General features: G+C 54.4%; 9 protein-coding genes and 1 pseudogene across 10 annotated transcripts; 6 read left to right on the forward strand and 4 right to left on the reverse strand.

The window, feature by feature from the left end:
* Positions 1 to 367: 367 nt before the first annotated feature.
* M409DRAFT_29243 (uncharacterized protein) lies at positions 368 to 724 on the forward strand (the record flags this gene model as incomplete). The annotated part of the gene is made up of 1 exon (XM_033809376.1): positions 368 to 724. One exon carries the CDS (start codon positions 368 to 370, stop codon positions 722 to 724), a length of 357 nt encoding a protein of 118 aa, XP_033661286.1.
* A 269-nt stretch (positions 725 to 993) lies between these two features.
* M409DRAFT_29244 (uncharacterized protein) lies at positions 994 to 2123 on the reverse strand (the record flags this gene model as incomplete). The annotated part of the gene is made up of 4 exons (XM_033809377.1): positions 994 to 1351; positions 1492 to 1520; positions 1581 to 1709; positions 1764 to 2123. The coding sequence occupies 4 exons, from the start codon at positions 2121 to 2123 to the stop codon at positions 994 to 996; spliced, it is 876 nt and encodes a 291-aa protein (XP_033661287.1).
* A 912-nt stretch (positions 2124 to 3035) lies between these two features.
* Positions 3036 to 4407, forward strand: M409DRAFT_70542 (uncharacterized protein; the record flags this gene model as incomplete). The annotated part of the gene is made up of 4 exons (XM_033818786.1): positions 3036 to 3669; positions 3716 to 3778; positions 3830 to 4030; positions 4391 to 4407. The coding sequence occupies 4 exons, from the start codon at positions 3036 to 3038 to the stop codon at positions 4405 to 4407; spliced, it is 915 nt and encodes a 304-aa protein (XP_033661288.1).
* A 307-nt stretch (positions 4408 to 4714) lies between these two features.
* M409DRAFT_29246 (uncharacterized protein) lies at positions 4715 to 6267 on the forward strand (the record flags this gene model as incomplete). The annotated part of the gene is made up of 3 exons (XM_033809378.1): positions 4715 to 4909; positions 4968 to 5184; positions 5234 to 6267. 3 exons carry the CDS (start codon positions 4715 to 4717, stop codon positions 6265 to 6267), a joined length of 1446 nt encoding a protein of 481 aa, XP_033661289.1.
* An 83-nt stretch (positions 6268 to 6350) lies between these two features.
* On the reverse strand, positions 6351 to 6435 carry M409DRAFT_t60 (annotated as a pseudogene). Its single transcript has one exon. The product of its transcript is annotated as a tRNA-OTHER (tRNA).
* A 372-nt stretch (positions 6436 to 6807) lies between these two features.
* Positions 6808 to 7727, reverse strand: M409DRAFT_29247 (uncharacterized protein; the record flags this gene model as incomplete). Its single annotated transcript, XM_033809379.1, has 2 exons — positions 6808 to 7210; positions 7261 to 7727. 2 exons carry the CDS (start codon positions 7725 to 7727, stop codon positions 6808 to 6810), a joined length of 870 nt encoding a protein of 289 aa, XP_033661290.1.
* A 399-nt stretch (positions 7728 to 8126) lies between these two features.
* Positions 8127 to 10118, forward strand: M409DRAFT_29248 (uncharacterized protein; the record flags this gene model as incomplete). Its single annotated transcript, XM_033809380.1, has 1 exon — positions 8127 to 10118. One exon carries the CDS (start codon positions 8127 to 8129, stop codon positions 10116 to 10118), a length of 1992 nt encoding a protein of 663 aa, XP_033661291.1.
* Positions 10119 to 10986: 868 nt separating this feature from the next.
* On the forward strand, positions 10987 to 12144 carry M409DRAFT_70546 (glycoside hydrolase family 76 protein; the record flags this gene model as incomplete). The annotated part of the gene is made up of 2 exons (XM_033818787.1): positions 10987 to 11026; positions 11072 to 12144. 2 exons carry the CDS (start codon positions 10987 to 10989, stop codon positions 12142 to 12144), a joined length of 1113 nt encoding a protein of 370 aa, XP_033661292.1.
* An 18-nt stretch (positions 12145 to 12162) lies between these two features.
* Positions 12163 to 13607, reverse strand: M409DRAFT_70547 (uncharacterized protein; the record flags this gene model as incomplete). The annotated part of the gene is made up of 2 exons (XM_033818788.1): positions 12163 to 13272; positions 13329 to 13607. The coding sequence occupies 2 exons, from the start codon at positions 13605 to 13607 to the stop codon at positions 12163 to 12165; spliced, it is 1389 nt and encodes a 462-aa protein (XP_033661293.1).
* Positions 13608 to 13867: 260 nt separating this feature from the next.
* M409DRAFT_29251 (uncharacterized protein) lies at positions 13868 to 15672 on the forward strand (the record flags this gene model as incomplete). The annotated part of the gene is made up of 2 exons (XM_033809381.1): positions 13868 to 14137; positions 14185 to 15672. The coding sequence occupies 2 exons, from the start codon at positions 13868 to 13870 to the stop codon at positions 15670 to 15672; spliced, it is 1758 nt and encodes a 585-aa protein (XP_033661294.1).
* Positions 15673 to 18209: the final 2537 nt, after the last annotated feature.

The raw sequence follows: 18209 nt of genomic DNA on the forward strand, positions 1-18209 counted from the left end.
CTCACACGATTACAGCAGCGCAGCCTTGTAACCCATTGACATTACCGGGTGGAAGTAACTGCTATGTACGGATAACCAATCAATTGAACTAACTTCCTTAGCTCTCGTATGATTAAGCAAACCTACTGCTGTATCTGGCGCGGATCGCCAACGTCATGGCGCTCTCGGGCGCCAGCAAATCCGGGTATAAACAGCTGAAGATGAGGGTATATTTCAATTCGCCTTCCCCTCTCTACCTTATTGACGAGATCCCTATTCCTTGAAGGAACTTCATATTCTTGAAGGAACTTCAAACCGCCCACCCCAATCAAGCCACCACCCACTTAACAAACGCCACAGCAAGAAGGCATCAACCCGCAAACAAAAAATGCACCTCCCCCACCTCCTCCTCGCAACCCTCTCCCTTCTCCTCCCCTCAACCCTCGCAAACACCCGCCGCCCAGACCCCGGCTTCGAAGCCGACACCCTCTGCACGGTCGAAGTGGTCAAAAACATCCGCCTCTCGGACCCCCTCAACAACACCCTCCTCCTCTGGCCCAAGGGCTCCTGCTGCACGACCATCGACTGCCAACTGCAGGACTTCAGCTGTCCGGAGAATCCGGCGCATCCCTCCGGTGACGGCAAGGGCGGGGATATTTGCTGTTTCAAGGCGAGTGGGGAGGGGGAGGATTTTGGGATGTGTCGGTGTGGGATTGATGCGAATCCGCAGGGGACGTGCTTTTGAGGGAGAGGAGGGGAAGTTGGAGTGAGATTTTGGTTGTTCTCGGTTGGCATTTTGGGAGGAGCTCCATCGATCTTAGTGCTGGCTTTTGAAGGTCGCAGGCATTTTCGGGAGTCTGGGGCCGGCCACACTGCGACTCATAGGCGCCACTGGAGACTTGGGAATGTCGAATCTCGACTTGGGAATCGATAGTTGGGATGCTGAAAGACCACAGCAAACATGTTGGACTCATCAGCGTCAAATCGAATCAAGATATCCCCATCCATCCTCCCTCACCCAACCAAACTAGCAGCAAGCATCACCAACGCCCCCAGCCCATCCATCCCCGAACACCACTCCTCCCAATTCGCAGAATCCTCTTGTCCACCATCTACCGAACTCGCCGCCCCAGGCTCATGCAACGAACGCCCATTGTTCAATCTGATCAGGTCTCCCTTGCCAGTGAGACCAAACACAGCCGGACGCATGATGTCCTTGCTGATCTCCATGCTCCACGTGAACTCATCAGGGGCCTCCCAGAGCTGTTTCCGCGCAGGCAGCGGCGCGAGGAGGAGTTTGGGGGAAAGGTTGCAGAGGGCGGCGGGACCAAAGTAGGCGAGCATGTCGATGATGCGGTAGATGAGGCAGAGTCTATGGTTTCGTCAGTCTGGATCGATTGCAGTCTTGGGAGGGAGGGCAAGTGTGACCGGTTGATTGATTCCTTTACGACCCAGTCCTGCCACATCGATACAAGTTCGCAGGGTTGGTCAAGCTGTGGATCGGGCACATACGCTTGGCAATTGAAGAGCTGCGAGATTTTCTGTCGATTTGGCGTTAGCATTGACGATTCACGAAGTGGTGATATAGCCGTTGAAGTTACCGTCACCGTAGCTTGCAACATCTCGTCCAAGTCGTTGTCGTTTGTCTCGCCTTCGTCCAATCTCACGAAAATGTAAATGGATAGCGCTTGCATGGCGGCTAATAGTTCCAATTTGGTCATGCTTGTACACTAGAACGCTTTAGCTGGGTTTCTTTGAAGTTTTTCACTTACGTCGTGACCTACCTCAGCCATGAGGCGGTCACTTTCCAGTTGAACATTCTTCCAGAACAACTTGTTGCTGCCCCTAATTTCGCCGTTGAGCATGTGCATGAGGCTCATGCAATTGGCCATCGGCTCCATCCGGCCAGTCCCAACAGACGCGGTAGCCAGTCCAGGATGAATGAAGGGCGGTAGAGTGCTGTCATGCTGCATCACACGCAGATACGATTTGAGTGTATGCTTGATCAACTTGATCGTGCGCTGCGATTTGGAATCCGGTCTAGAGCGTGCAATCATAGAGCGAACATTGGGCTCCGGTGCCATCGGTATCGAATCTTGCTGTGGTGGTATGAGTTGCTGGAAAGTCAAGTGCGGTCCGGCCATCTCGTCGTTCACGAAGCTCGCAAATGCTATGTCAAGATCGTTCCATACGAAGGGCTGGTCTTTCAGCTTCGACTGTGCAAGGTCTGGGACATCTGTCGACTTAGATAAGATCATAGCAAAGTCATCGACGGCGTCTTGCTCATAGCCGCCAGTGAAATTGACATCAGGAGTTTCATTTGTAGTCTGGAGAAAGTCGTAGGCTGCCCCATGCTTCTGCTGGCCTTTGGTTTGAGATGCGTTTGTGGGATAGCAACAAGCGATATCTTTCTCAGCACAATTTGAACAGATAGGGCGTCGATTGTCACAACGCCCCTTTCTTTTGACGCAGGAGATACATGATCGAGCCCGTGGGATTGGCTTGCGGCCAGATGTTTTTCGAGACCGACAGTAATATCTATGCCTCTTAAGGGTCGATTCTGCCAAGTTTCGATCAGCTCGTATCCATCGGCGTAGCGAAGCACTGTGAAGGGAAATACCTTTGTCGAACGGCTTGTTGCATTCCTCGCACCGGAAGACTGCCTGCGAGTGTTCATACATTTCAATGTTGTCCGCAGCAGACCATCGGAGCAGTATGAAATGGTGCATATAAGAGAGCCTCTCATTTGTCAGCGATCAACGGCTTTGTCAATGGCTTCATCCGGCGACCACTGCGTCGGGCGGAGCACTTTTGTAGCTCGCAGAAAACACTCGGATTCGGATCCAAGGCGTGCAGTACGGAACAGTCTGCAACATCTCGCAAAAAGGGATGAATAATGCAATTGCAAGACGTGTAGTGTCAATGAAAGGTCTAGTAGGCCTCATAATACACCTCTGTTATTGCAAACATATAAGGGTAGGAGATGTCTGTCTCATCAAGGTATCGAGCATTCAGCAGCAAAACATCACCTTCAGATCAATCAAACCACTCTCAACATGGCAGCACCGTTCCCTTCTCCTACCAAGAAATGGCACTCAAACACCTACCCTTCAATCTCGCCATCTCGTCCGGAGCTTTCCGCTAAAGGTAAGACTGTCTTGGTCACGGGCGGCGGTACAGGAATAGGAGCAGAAACAGCTCGCAGCTTTGCTGAAGCAGGAGCCTCACGGATCGCACTTCTCGGTCGCAGAGAGCAGCCTCTACTGGACACCAAAGCCTCGATAGAAAAGCAATATCCTGGAGTCGAAGTTTTCGTGGCGTCGACAGACATCACGAACAAGAGCCAAGTCGACGATGCCTTCAAGAAGTTCGCGGGTAACGGAAAGATCGACGTAGTTGTCAGTAACGCAGCGTTCACGGGGCCTCCTGACACAGTGGAAGAGGCCGAGGAAGAACGATTTCTGGGAGCCATCCAGACGAATCTCAGAGGTGCGCTGTTGACCGCGCAAGCATTCCTTCGGCATGCATCGAAGAACGCAGTCGCGATAGATGTCAACTCATGCGCTGCACACCACAACTTCGCTGCGGCATTGGCTTCGTACAGCATCGCCAAAATGGCAAACTTTCGTCTGTGGAATAGTGTGGGATTTGCACACCCTGAGCACAGTGTGTTCCATATCCAGCCAGGTGGTAAGTGCAAAAGGCGGGCGAGATGGATTCTTGCTAACAGCCGCAGTTGTCGATACGGAGATGAACAGAGGCGTAGGCGGTGTCGCCGCTGCTGGATTCGAAGATCATGGTTCGTAATAGATGATCTCGCCACTGTTAGCAGACTGCTGACTCTTGACAGTGTCTCTGCCGGGCAATTTCAACGTGTGGCTTGCAAGTCCCGAGGCGAAGTTCTTGAAGGGCAAATATCTCTGGGCGAACTGGGACGTGGATGAACTCAAGGCTCGCGCTCAGGAGCTTGAGTCGACGACCCAGCTCAGCATCGAGCTGGGCGGATGGCCTTGGGGCGAGAGCGACTACACGAGGTCCTGGAGTTTTGAGGGTGCGGGAATGAAGTAGCCATGGGGGGAGTATCAATACATTCATTTGCAAATCCCGAATCGCAGCATCGTGATGGTGGCAGTTCGATGTACCGAAAGTGCCTGTGATGTGAAGTGAAGAAGAGAAGAAGTCGTTCTTGACCCGGCAAAGGAGGAGGCTGGGCAAAGGCCCGTGCGCCAACCATTCATTAGGCCGGCATCCGGCGATCGATTCCATTGACCTCAACAAGAACATACTTGGCCCCAAGACAACATCTCTCGGCCACTCATCAAGGTTCTCCGCGCCTCTGCATCGAGCATTGCAACAGAGCCATCGAGAAACACCACGTGCAAGACACAGGAATATTCAGCTGCCTCTTTAGGCCCTTCGTCCGACTAGCCAAGATGGAACTATTGTCTTCTACACTTTCCCTCTCCCTACGAGAACTTCTGAACGACACATCGCACTTCTAAAAGAGCTCTTGGTATGCCAAATGTGAGCTGGGCAATATGCCGTCCTTCCACATGCGAGGAGTAGAATCCTTCCAAGGCGAAGAGAGGCAGACGGGAGTTTTTGCAGCAGGACCGAGTCCAAGAAGATGCGAACGACTGTTATAAAAGACGGTGGGCGGTATACATTTCATTGGCATATCTTCTCTTGAGCCTTTTTTCTTGGTCAAAAACTCGCAAGTCCATTGCCTTCCAATATGCGTACCGAGTTCTTCCTGCTATGGGCATCTGCCCAAGCAGCAGTGGCCGCCATTCGACCCAAAAACTTCATCATGGTCATTCCAGACGGCATGGCTCCTGCGTCCCAGACATTGGTCAGGACATACCTCTCGATGCTAAATGGAGGCTCTCCAGAAGCACCGGCCATCAACGCCATGCCAATCGACGAGACCGTAAGGCATATCCCTAACGTCGACTTCATCTACATCCAATGCTAACGCGGCTGTGCAGCCGCTTGGTAACACTCGAACGCACTCGAGCAACAACCTGATCACAGACTCTGCCGCGGCTGGAACTGCATTGGCCTGTGGCTTCAAGACCAACAATGGCGCTCTTGGGGTCACTCCTGATGGCCAGGCTTTGGGGTCGATCCTGGAAGCTGCGAAGCAAGACGGCTATCTGACTGCTCTTGTCGTCACGAGCATCATCAACCATGCTACACCAGCCGGTGAGTCCAAATCAGCCATTAAGTAACCTCAAGCTAACGGCCTTCCCAGCGTACTCCTCACATTCCGTGAGCCGCAATGCACTTCCTCAGATTGCAGAACAACAGATCGGCTACAGCCATCCACTCAACCAGAGTGTCGACATCCTCCTCGGCGGCGGCCGCTGCTATTTCAAGCCACAGTCAGATTCAACCTCGTGCCGAGAAGACGACATCGACCTATTCGCCTACGCCAAAGACAAAGGCTACTCCATCGCCCAGAACCGCTCCAGCTTCGACGCCCTGTCTTCCGGCCGCAGCAGGATCACCCTCCCCTACCTCGGACTCTTCAACGACAACGACCTAAGCTACGAGATCGACCGCCAACAGCAACCCCAAGCAGAACGCGAACCCTCCCTCTCCGAAATGACCGAAACCGCCCTCCAATCCCTCGACCGCGCTCGACAGTGCCGAGGGCGCCACTGCAGGAACCGCAACGACAAGGGGTACTTCCTCATGATCGAAGCCTCGCGCATCGACCACTCCTCGCACGCCCACGACGCAGCCGCTCACCTCCACGATACCCTGGAATACAACAACGTCATGGAGAAGCTGATCAACTGGATCGACGCACACCCGGACACCGCGATGCTCTCTGTCGCAGACCACGAGACGGGCGGCTTGACGCTTCCAGGCTACGATCCTCGTCTTTTGCAGACTCCGACACACTCGATCGAGTACCTCTCCTCTCAGTGGGACGAGTCCGATAAGAGCGAATCTTACCTCCGCAGTGACATCCTCCCTGCTTACGGCCTCTCCGACGCTTCAGATGCGGAAGTGCAAGCCATCTTGGGAGACTTCTCTGCTGGGCTTGCGGATGCTCTGAGCGAGCGGGCGGGTATATCCTGGTCGACGGGTGGTCACTCAGGTGTCGATACGACTCTGTATGGATATGCGGCAGGAAGGACGGGTGAGCAATTGAAGGCTGACATGGCGGGTGGGTTCGATAATACTGAGATTCCGCGGTATATCGAGCAAGCCTTGGGCGTGAATATCGATCGCGTGACGAGGGAGTTGAGAGCTAAAGGGACGGGGTGGATTCCATAGATTTATGTGAAAGGTAATCATGCACGATTTAGCATAGAAAACCCGTATTTCAAAACTTCGACGTCGACAAAAAGATGTTCATCGTCCAACCGCTGGATTCGAACCAGCATCCCTCAGGACTGGTAATAAGACCGTCGCCTGAGGATCTTACCATTGGACCAGGTCGGCTGCTGTTTGGATGGAAGAGAAGAGTTGTAGGTCCCATTTAGATGTTCCTTTCGAGCGCTGGACAAAGCATGTGATGCGATTGAGACATTGCACGTGAAGTAGTCTGTGCGGCAGAGCTTGACGATCTAGATGAATGTTTTCATCCGTATGACCATAGATAGTCCTGGCAGTTGATTGTTTGTGGGTGGCTCAGGCGCATTCAAACGATTGGGACAGAGGCGAGCTAGACGCATGGTTTCCCTTGTGTGTGCATGAGGCAGTCTTTTTCATGGCTGTTCTGCCAAAGGAACCTCGTGGCTCTGTACAGATCATCCCCTTCAAATTCCTTGGGTATCATACATCTTGCTACTGTATAAGCCCTGTCGAGCAACTTCAAGGATGTATAGCCGCACCGCCCTGCGCCGCCTGCCCAGCCTTAGTCGCAGGTATCTCACTGCTAACCTCCTGAAGCTCCTCCTGCTGCGGCTCCTGAATTTCTAGGTCTGCACTCTCGTTCTCCGTACCCGTATAAGCTGACCCTTGCAACTGCTTGAAAGCCACAATCTGTTTCTCCGCCCAAGTCTTCCAGTCTTCGTAGGCTTTGTCTTCGAGCTGCATTCCGATTTGAAGAGGTCCAGGGCCGAAATATGCGCCTGTTGCTAGAGCTTCTTCTCGCGCGACGCGGGCTTCGGTTTCCTGGGCGTGGCGTATGCGGTAGAGTTCTTTTCGGGCTTTGTCGTATGCGGCGGCGGGTTGCATGCCAGTGCGCAGGAGGTAGTTTTGTCTTTGAACGACGCTAGATGGTAGAGTTAGCGTAGGTCATCCTAAAGCACTTTCGTTACGTACGACTCTCCGTTAATGGGTCTCGCCGACTGCTTCACCATTGTCCGATCCCACAGCGTTCGTATCTCCCTCTGCTCCTCGTCGTAGGCCTTGTCGAAGAACCTCGCTTTTGGTCGATGCACAGCAGCATCCAACGGCACGCTCCAATCCCACTTCTCGTGATCCCGTCCATCGTTCTCCAGAACCACTCGCGGCCTCGCCAACTCCCACGGATGATCATTGAAGTACTCCCATCTCAACTTGTCCTCCTCGTATGTGATGTTCAATGGCTGGAACATTCGACTTCGCTTCCTGGGCGGTCTTTTGCCGGGTTCCTGTGCTCGCTGCATGGGCTGGCGAACGAGTCGTGTGCTGGGAGGAGTGTTGCCGATGACATCGTACCAGGAGGGAGGCGCTGGTATTCGTTTTGCGTGGAGGAGTTGGGAGGCTTGTTTCTGCACGTTTTGCGCGGCGAAGTTGTAGCGGCCCATGGTGGTAGGGAAAGAGTAGACGTTTGGATCGCTGGATTAGCTACTACTCATTGCCAAATGTCGCCTTGTCTAGACGTGTGAAGTGGTAGAACGAGCAATGCCTGTCCATCAAGTGCTCAAGAACGGGCGTGCTGTCGCCGCGGAGGTCATGTACGGAGCACGAGACCGTCACTTGGGACACATCCACCTCGGTCGAACTTTGCGATTGGGAGGCGCCATCTCACGCGACACCCGATCAATTAATTCATTGACAGCCAGCGACCATTTGATTGAGAGCGAGCGATGCCACTGCGGGCTTGATGGAGTCGCTGGCACCATGTTGCGCGCTTCATGTCCCGACTCGCTCCTCTGCTCCGGCCCAAGTCTTTTCCCTCGCCCTCGACTATAGCGCCCCGATCCATGATACTACCCTCCCGAGAACGACGACATCCCAATCGAAAAGACGAGAGATGTCTACACAGAACACGATGCGGCGGTGACATTGGATACGAAGCTGTGGCGTCTGGGACGAGGGCGGACGGCAGCTTCGAAGACCTCTTCATTCGCTCCCTAGTCGCTGCCTCGTCATGTCGAGAACACAGAAAGGAGGACTATCGACTGGGGGAAACGAGACGGAGACCTATCATCAGGCCAGATAGCCAGCGATATCATGCGAACAGGAGATGGCTTTCGTCACAGCCGCAGAAGAAGCAGAGTGCTGCAGCCGCCGCCGAACTTCCTGCACTTCCAGAGATATCTCGACATGAGTACAAAGAGCTGGTGAATACCTACCCTGAATTCGACACCAAGGTAGAGCGTCGACGGAAGAAAGTAGAGCACCAACCGCTGGCCCCTCGCCTAGTCTTGACGCCTCTGGAAGAGCTCAGTCGAACTCCAGGGCAACGGGAGATCTTACCACCTGAAGGTCCTGTGCATGCAGCGAACATCAGAAACTTTGTCCGATTGCTCAAGAAGCCATTGGGTCGCATCTCGCACGACAAGGTGTGGGAATTGTACCAATTCATACAGTCGCCGCGCCCTCGATATCTGGACGATGATGTATTTGCCAGATTCTTTAGACAGCTTTCTTGGATCCAGTTCAAGGACTCCGAAATCACTATGCAACGATACTTCGAGCTCCTGGACGAATGCATTGGAGAAGGCGTACCCCTGAGCAGAGAGGTGTGGAATGGCGCCATCAACTTTGCCGCACGTTGGCTTCGTAGCGCCACTAGCAATGAGGTCAAAGTCGCCATTGAAACATGGATGCGCATGGAGAATGCTGGACATGAGGCTGATAGCGTCACTTTCAACATCCTCTTTGGTGTTGCTGTACGCGCGGGACGCTACGCCCTTGCAGACACCATCTACGCAGAGCTCAGATCCAGGGACTTACCGATCAATCGCTATTTTCGAGCGAGCATGATCCATTATGCTGGCGTCAAAAGAGATGGCGATGGGGTGCGGCAGGCCTTTCGAGACTTGGTCAATGCTGGCGAAATCGTTGACACGGCTGTCATGAACTGTGTCATTCTGGCTCTCATTCGAGCGGGAGAAGCAGCGGCAGCAGAGAACGTCTTCTTGCGCATGAAAGCGCTGCACGAGCAGAAATTCGGGGTAATGTCACTCAAGGACTGGCGTAGGAGGAGGCAGCTCGCTAAGGTTCTGGATACCACTGGTCACAGACTACGCCAGGAGAAGCAGCAGCACGAAACTTCGTTCTTTGGGGGTGTATACTCCGCCGACGAGAGACGCGAAGGCGTGCAAAAGGTGACTCCCATTGCACCAGACTCTTCCACGTATGCATTGATGATCAAGCATCACGCTTATACATCAGGGCACCTCGACAAAACCCGCGAGCTCCTCGAAGAAATGAGAGAAAATAAGCATCATGTGCATGGGAGTGTCTATGTTCACATCCTGCGAGGCTTCTGGACTCATGGAGGATATGCCTTCTCTGCGTGGAATCGCAGGAGCCTGGAAGACTTCTGGGCAGAGATAATGACCGCTTCCATGCCGTCCTTGGCGACCCCTGAGATCATACAGCCTGCCGAAGCTCCAGAACACGACATCCCAGAATCTAGCGTTGATGAAGAAGACAGGTCTGATATGCTCGGCGCCATGATGATCGACCATCAGCAGACTCAAGTCAACAGTCCTCATGAAGAACCCGACTTGGACGAAGAACCCGTAGAAATTGACACAAACGAGCTCGAACGGCCAACATACTTCGCCAAAGGCCTGGCGCTAGCAGCTGTGCACGCCTTCTACAAATGCACCGGAAGCAAGCGAATGCTGGAAGTGTGGGATGATATCCAGACAAGGTGGAAAGACGCTCCTGAAGACGAGCGGGAGAAAGTCCAAGACGCTGTTGATCGAATGATCAGGCAGGATAGCATATATATCCATTGATGAAGGAGTGTATAGTATACGAAAGATGAACTTCGATATACCAGCCCGCCCTCTGCGGTGTTTCACAACGTGCACTCAGGTCCCGACCATCGACCTCGAAGGGATGGACTGTAAAACAACAGTCCCAGCTTTATACTTCGACTTGCCCTGATTCGCACCCGAACTTGCCTGATAGGGCGTCAGCGCTCGTGACCTGCGCGAGGGATCGATGTCAATACTCACCGCATCTGCACAGAATAGACGCTCACGAGACTAAAGCGATGACGTTGCAAAGGATCCCTTCTGTACCAGGCACGAGGAGAGTTGTGGAGAGCCGGTGCCTGAAGGGGTATATGGGCATGGATTGGCCTGCGTCGACATGCCGATGGCTTCCACGACATCTACATACCTCGCTTCTGGTGTTACATGACGGGTTGCCATCTCTCATAATTGACCAAACGAAGGCAACAACGCTTGGAGAATCACACAATGAACAAAAGTGTCGAGCATCGAACAAACCTCCAGCTCTCAACTCCCTCAGCCTTACATACCCCGAGACACCCACCTCTCGACGATCCTACACTCACATACTCCAGCGATCGTTTCACCCAAAAACCTGCTCTCGATACACACCAAGCCGGATGTCGGGACCAATACTGCTTTCCGTTGGGCATGTAAAAGGAGGCAAAGTCAATTTCATGCTTTTCTCTTCTTGTCTTTTCTCGTCGCATGCGATGCTACACTGCCAGCGCGCAGGTGCCATCTGGGCGCATGGCGTGGCGTGGCAGGAGGAGGAGTATAAGATGGTGGGACGGGGTGTGAGTATCGACCTCGCTTGTTCCTTCTGACTTGATTCTCGTTCACATGTGCTTTGGCGTGGAGAGTCAAGATGAGGACGGCCATCTTCCAGTATATCCTCTTCCTCGCCTGTACTCTCCTCACCCCATCCCTCTCCAACCCCCTCGACTTCATAGCCCGAGACGTCACCTCCTCCGACGCCGAAGCCGTCTACGCCCAACTACAGCAATGGTACGATGAATCCACAGGCCTGTGGCAAGGCCAATGGTGGAACAGCGGGAGCTGTATATCGACAATCGCGAACCTCGCCACGATCGATGGGAATTTGAAGAACGACATCGTATCGGTCATGGAGAACAGCTTCGCCAACGCCCCGAAGACGTATCCCAACTTCCTCAGCAAGTCCGTCATCCCATCATCCCACCCCCTCACGCATACCACTGACAAAGCCACGCCACGCAGCTACTACGACGACGACGGCTGGTGGGCCCTCGCCCTCCTCTCCGCCTACGACCTCACGCGCAACACCGCCTACCTCACCAGCGCCACCGCCATCTTCACCTCAATGCGCTCCACCTTCGGCAGCACGCCGTGCAGCAGCAACTCCGGGGCCCAGGGAGGCATCTGGTGGGACAAAGACCACACCTACATAAACGCGATCCCGAACGAGCTGTTCCTCAGCGTTGCGGCACACCTCGCGAATCGCGCGGGTGACGGCGGGGAGTACAGGGATCTTGCGCGCCGGCAGTGGGAGTGGTTCCGGGGGACGGGGTTGATTAATCAGGGGAACACGATAAACGACGGCTTGGATCCGGGGAGTTGCGCGAACAACGGCGGCGTCGTGTGGACGTACAATCAAGGCGTGATCCTCGGGGCCCTGGTGGAGCTTTCGAGCGCCACGGGGGATGCTTCCCTCCTCAGCACCGTCGGCTCGATAGCCTCGGCGGCGATAGCCCAACTCAGCGATTCCGACGGGATTCTGCATGAGCCTTGCGAGAGTTATGCGGAGGGTTGCGATACGGATCGGACGCAGTTCAAGGGGATTTTTGCGCGGAATCTCGCACGGCTGGGGAGGGCGGGAGGCGGCGATTATGGGGATTTTCTGAGGAGGAATGCGGAGAGTGTTTGGGGGAGCAGCAATGATGGGGATGGGGTGCTTGGGGTGAATTGGGCGGGGCCGTTTGGGGGTGGGAATGCGAGTACGACGTGTAGTGGGTTGGATGTTTTGGTTGCGGCTCTGGGGACGTGAATTCAGGTGTTTATCTACCTACTCTGTGACTCTCTCCTGCTTCCCGCTGTCTGTTTGGCCTTCCTGGACGCTCTCGGCGACACGCTTCGCTCGGCGTCGGGCGTCGACGTACATCATGAATTCCGAGTAGGATCTTGGCATTACTTTGATGTCTTTGTCGACGGTGAAGGTGTAGTTGAACTGGCCAGTAGGTTTCGCTTGTCCGTGTTCCACGTCTCTCACTTTACTATCCACACGGACTTGGATCCGAGTTTGGTTGGTCTCGCCGTTTTCAGGAGAATCGGATCCTGCGTTGACGACTGGTGGATCTGTGAAGACCACGGTTGCGGTGAGGTAGAGCACGCTGCCGACAGGTACCGGATTCTGGAAGGTCGAAGGGTCCAGCGAGACGAAGGTCGGGCGAGTATGGGCAAAACTTGCGGCGCAGCAGAAGGCGAGTTCGAAAGTCTGTTTGAGAAGATAGCCACCGAAGATCATGAATTGATGTCGATTCCGGTATTGTGGTTGCATGATACTGGCAGTGGTCAGTTTGGTGGCATCCATGAAGTGGACGTTGTTGGGTTTCCGGAGAGAATCATTAGGGTCGTGGTATTTGAGTTGGCGTTGCCAGATGGCGTGGATGAGGTCACTCTCCTCGTCATTTGGTGTCTCCTTGAGCAGAGACCTTTGCAGTAAGTCTTTTCGATGCTTGGAGTTCTTCTCGCCTTGGTCGAAAAGGCGCCTCTCCTCCTCGGTCTCTGGCTTGATGGCTGGGATCTTGACTGGCTTCTTTGTACCAGGATCCAGTGACACCATGGTGAATTGGCAGGTCATCATCACGTCCTCTGGCTTGACCTTTGCGCCTGCTTGCGGGGCTTTGGCGACTTGCAGCGTGATTTCCATACTGCTTCCTCCAGCGGCGTATGTTACTCGTCCGCTGTATTGGAGGTCGCACACTTCGGTCAAAGGGTGATTGATTGTGATTCGATCGCATGCAGCTGTGACGGTAGTCACGCTGTCTCCCGTGTGTCTATATGCAACGACTCCGGACAGAGCATCCAAGTCCATTAGAATGGTCCCTATCCGAATGTGGCCGGACGAATTCATGTAGGTATCCAGTAGCCACGGATCCTGTGCTAACGGAAGAACCTAAGGCTGAAGGATCAGTCAGTGAGCTGGTAAAGCCGTCCGCTCACAGTACGCACAACACTGTGATATGAGTCGGACATTTTCCGGGGCGAAAGATCACGATCTTTGGGCGTTTGTGGTTGACCGGATTGCTGCTGGGGTTCACTCCCTTGCGCCTGCTGCTTGCGAAAGGCTTCAACCCATGGCACTTCGACTCGCTCGTTCGTTAACGCTCGAAAGACGCCGTCTGTTTGAGTGCGAGATGAGTTCGAGAAAGGTTGATAGAGGCTGCGAACGCGTGGGATCGGCGTCTTCGCTCGGGAGAGACATCGGAGTAGCGGTCCTTTGGAAGCCATATTGGAGCAGTTTGGAGCGTTCTCAGGGAGTCGACTTGATCAGGAACGAGCGTCAGTGTCCTTCTATAAAGTTGATCGGTGAGTAGGATTCATCTTCGTCAATGGCAGGCGCAGCCTCAGGATTCATGCGCACGTCCCCCCACCTTCCGAATCTCGCCGACGTCACGTCTTTGCTCTGAGACAGCCACGACAACTCTCTCTCCTCTCTTCATTCACCAATGCCGTCGCTACCCATCACGAGACAGAAATGACGACTGATCATGGCATTGAACGGCGTCGACCTGGGGCAGCTGGGCCTGGCATCAACTGCTACAGGCCTCCACCTTGACCTCACCAGTCATGCCGAGATTGCTTTGCCTGAAGAGGGCTCTGAAGTTGATCCCTGTGGACTAACGACAGCAGTGAAGCCATGGTGCCGGCGGGGGCACGAGTTTCATCTTTCTCTCAGTCTCTATTTTGAGGGGGACTTTACGGAAGTGAGCCCAGAGACTTTGAGCAGGAACATCTCCCAGCGGCTTGGGTGGACAGAGGTACGTTTCATGGACAGGACAGTCGCCATTGAGCTGACTACGACAAGCAATGGCAACAGCTTCCACTACGCCCAGCTGGGATTGTGTACTCAGCGACCGAGGCAGGAGGAGCTTCGATCGTGGTGCACTTGGATCACAGCAATGAAAGACCGCCCAAACGCCAGCTGCACAAGCTTGAGGACGGTGTGCCGGACGAAGACCGCACTCCACCACCTGGTGTGCCAGCTGTCATTCTCAAGTCGATCCACCTCTCGATGCGATTCTCGAAGACTTCGTGTCGAAAGCGTCGAAAATTGGAGCCAAGTCTCAGCGAGTGCATTGCGTCTTTGCCGCCTCATGAAGATCTGGCGGGGACAGGTCTTTCAGAAAGTGCTTTTGAGCAGACTTTGAAGCAGGGCGGTCGTCGACAACAATTCTTCGAGACCAAGTCACATCACGGAAAGTGCGGTGCCACATGTCGGAGATCAAAAACGAGTCCAGCACCAGAAAGCATAACCAGCGACGATGCTGATATGCTTTTTGAGGCCAGGTCGCCACCGTACGAGTCTGCAGAGGCGAACGTGGATACGGCCAGCGCGATCCGACAACGATCATACAATACCGGCGACCTTCGACAGCATGATGACGACGCATCCAGCAACCATGAACATTTATTCGAGCTATTCGATGCCGGACTTCGACTCGCGATCACTTCCAATTCAAGTCGCTTGCCAAAAGGTGTCAAGCTGGTAACGAACGAGTCATTTAAGCACTTGGCAGACACATTTCCGGCTTTGTGGTCTCCAGGACATCTATCGGCCTTGTCGAGCCGCGCTGTCTTCTTGCCCACGATAAGCCATGCGCTTGCAAATGTTTGCGGTGTTCATGCGCAAGGGCAGGTGCTGCGTGCGAAGCTTGCGGAGCTCAACAGGCGGCTTAACCCATCCCATCATGGCCGTGAAACCAACACACCTGGCAGTGAAAAGGCGTCACTCTCAGATGCACAAGGGAGAGTGACTACACCACTCTGGGAAACGATGGAGCGCTCGCTCTTCGAGAGGGATACCATCACTCGATTGAAGCCGTTGTCACTCCCTTCCGAAAAGATGATCGATGACGACGAGAATATCTGGGCGGACTCATTAGGCATCGCTATCCACTCTGCGCAAGACCAAGACATCGACGATGTATTGTCCGATAGCGATGAATCCATGCTGGACGAGACTGAGTTGCCATTGACACCGGAACCAGGAGCCGATCATGCCATGAATCTACTATGGAACGACACTGGTGCATCCGACGACGACGTACTTGAGCATACGGCGGAGCACGTGGCGGACTGGAAACGTGGACCTCACGTGGGCTCGGTGCACGAGCATGAAATCTTGTCTCTGTGCGGCAGCGCTGATTCACTGGCGGTGGACGATGGGCTGGATGTGGCTTCGTTGCGAGGCCCGGAAGAACCGTTCATGCCACCCGAGAATCTGGTGGGGGACAACCTATTTGAGTCGTTGAGCGATGGAGAAATGGAGATGGATGAGATGATGCCAATCTAGAGGGCGTCGGAGAATTGCAATGCATATGCGGTCAGGCCACGAACATGTGAAAGCACTTTCCATGCTTCCAGAACGTTTTCCTCCCTCCCTTTACATGCGTAGGCTTCTTGCTGCAGTGGTCCGGATGAAAAGATCATCGCATCCGTCAAATATACTTTCTCTCCAGACGCCAATGGCGCAAGCGGAAAGTCAGGCCTCGTTCCCCCGAACTCTATCCAACCTCACCATCACCGTCTTGCAGACTCTAGCTTGTCTTGTCCATCGCTACTCCCTCACACGTCCACAAACTCGAGGCAAGTCCTAACGAAGCATTGCCACGAGAAAAGCCAAACACACATATGGCAGCGCCACAGCGATTGTTGATGGAATCCTGTCCTGAATCTGCAGTCGAACCGGAGGCTGGGCAGAAAATGGCATTGTCAGGGACGGGCGGTGCTCTCAAACGCGTGCTTCTCGCTCCTCGTACCCGATTGTTGGTGATGCGAGGCCTTATGTCGCACAGGACAGCGAAGTGACCAGCATCAGCGCGTTTGAGAAGGCTTGGCTGCTTCTGCACATGGCTCCCAGCAGTCAGTCACACGCTGTCAACCATCCCAAGCGGTCTCCCAATGCGTTTGGTATGTGCAACTCCTTCATCTATCTGTGTCTCCGTTCATCACTACTGCGTGTCCCCGCAAAGTCGAAATTGATGAGCGTGTCCAGAAACAGAGCCATCTCCGCACTCCACTCTTTTTCGCTACCCACCTGCATCCCTGGGATCGGCTGCGGCCACGAATAGACGCGGATGCGCGGTAGGGATGGGTTGGAATTGCCAGTGCGTCTTGCGCAAACGTCGACTTGGTGTGCAGAGGATCGAACAGAGTCTGCAGAAGAAACCACCATTTACCCCATCGACGAGGCGCCGTCTCGTGATATGCTAGCAGTCGTAGCACCAGTGGGAAGTCAGCAGCGTCTCACCCGGACAAGACGATACGCGAGTCGAACAGCCACCCAAAGCGATCCCTTGCAGGCGCCGAGATGCAGTCCGCCCACGCAGCCGCTGTGGTCGTCTGGGAGGGGCGTCGGTCGCACACCCTCGCTTTCTCGCCCGCCAACACCCACCCGTGATTTCAGGTGATGCCAAACTGAATAGCCGAGCTGTGGCTCGAGAACGGCGGCCCAATGGGCGACGCGCTTGGTATGGGCCTCGCTGCACAATGCTTCGTCCGGCTGGCGGCCGTCTGGTTTGGTGCTGCGTGCTTCCGCCATCCCACCAGCGCCACGGTGCCCAGCGCATTCCAGGCTTTCGGCCGCCCTAGTGCGTTGGGTGTGGATTCTTCACCTCCTTGACCACCACCACTCTCCCACATCCATCATGGCGGCGGCTGCTTCCTGCTGCGCTGGGCGTTTGACTTTTTGCTACAAGCAATATTCCAGACGGCCGGGCACGGCATGGTCCTGCCCGTCTCCTGCACCGACCGTCATTGTTGTTCGTTCGTCGTTATTATCATCACCACCTCTTGTGCTTCCTTCCTGACGACGCATCTGTGACTTGCGTCGTGCCTTACGTCGACAGCTCGGGAAACAACTAGCATGCAGTCGCCCGTCGCTCGTACCAACCGGGACCTGACCCTTCGACCCTCGCATCCTTGACCGTCGCCAAATCCCTCCAGCGTTGTACGACCGCTCGATACGGTGCCCTTGCGGACGCCAATCCGGGGCGAATCTATCCAACCATATACCCTGAGGACGACATATTTGCCTGTAGCTTTTTGACACGCCGCTTTCTTCTCTGGCTTGGAGACTGTCTGGTGGTTCGCCAAATCGAAACGTCCTTTGCAACTACACCTGTTGGCCTTGGAAGAGAGACCATCCTACATTCTTGCGGCTGCTGATTCCTTCCTAAAGACAATGCAATGAGTCGACAGTGCTCGCAACCGACCTCACCTCGACGGCGTCTGGGTTCAGGATACACTCTTTCGGATCCTCACATCTCCGGGAGTCTTCTGTGGTTGGATTTTGGACTGGTCTCTTCCCCCAGGCGGTGCATTCGCATCCATCATTGTATCGACTACCTAACTTGAAGATCCCTTGAGTGAAGGAAAGGTACGTTCTTGCCAGCATCTTTCACTCTGCAAACCCCACCTTCCGACCACTGCAAACGCTGCACATGCAAATCCTCACTTCACTTCGTCTCGCGCTAGCGTTCGTAGTGTAAAGTCTCATATGCAATCACTCTCTGCTTCATTTCGACTGGACCGTACTTTCGACAACACGCCATCGCCACCACCTCGCCTTCGTTGATAGCATTGAAAGAACAGGCTGACCGTTTTCTGCCGCAGGTACAAGCACAACATCCTCCATAATGGACCACTTCGAGCCTGGCGACGTCGTACCCAGCTCCTTTAACTCCGGAATCGTTGCGGCCTCCTACTTCGCCAGCCTCTGCGGATGTAGTCTCACCGTCGAGCTCCTGCACCGCCGTGGAACGGCGTTGCACTCATGGCGGAGCTGGTACGTTCTCTTGGCATTGATACGAGGACTATGCTGACACGACG

The sequence above is a fragment of the Zasmidium cellare genome, assembly GCF_010093935.1.
Source record: "Zasmidium cellare ATCC 36951 unplaced genomic scaffold M409scaffold_49, whole genome shotgun sequence".
NCBI classification, from domain to species: domain Eukaryota; kingdom Fungi; phylum Ascomycota; class Dothideomycetes; order Mycosphaerellales; family Mycosphaerellaceae; genus Zasmidium; species Zasmidium cellare.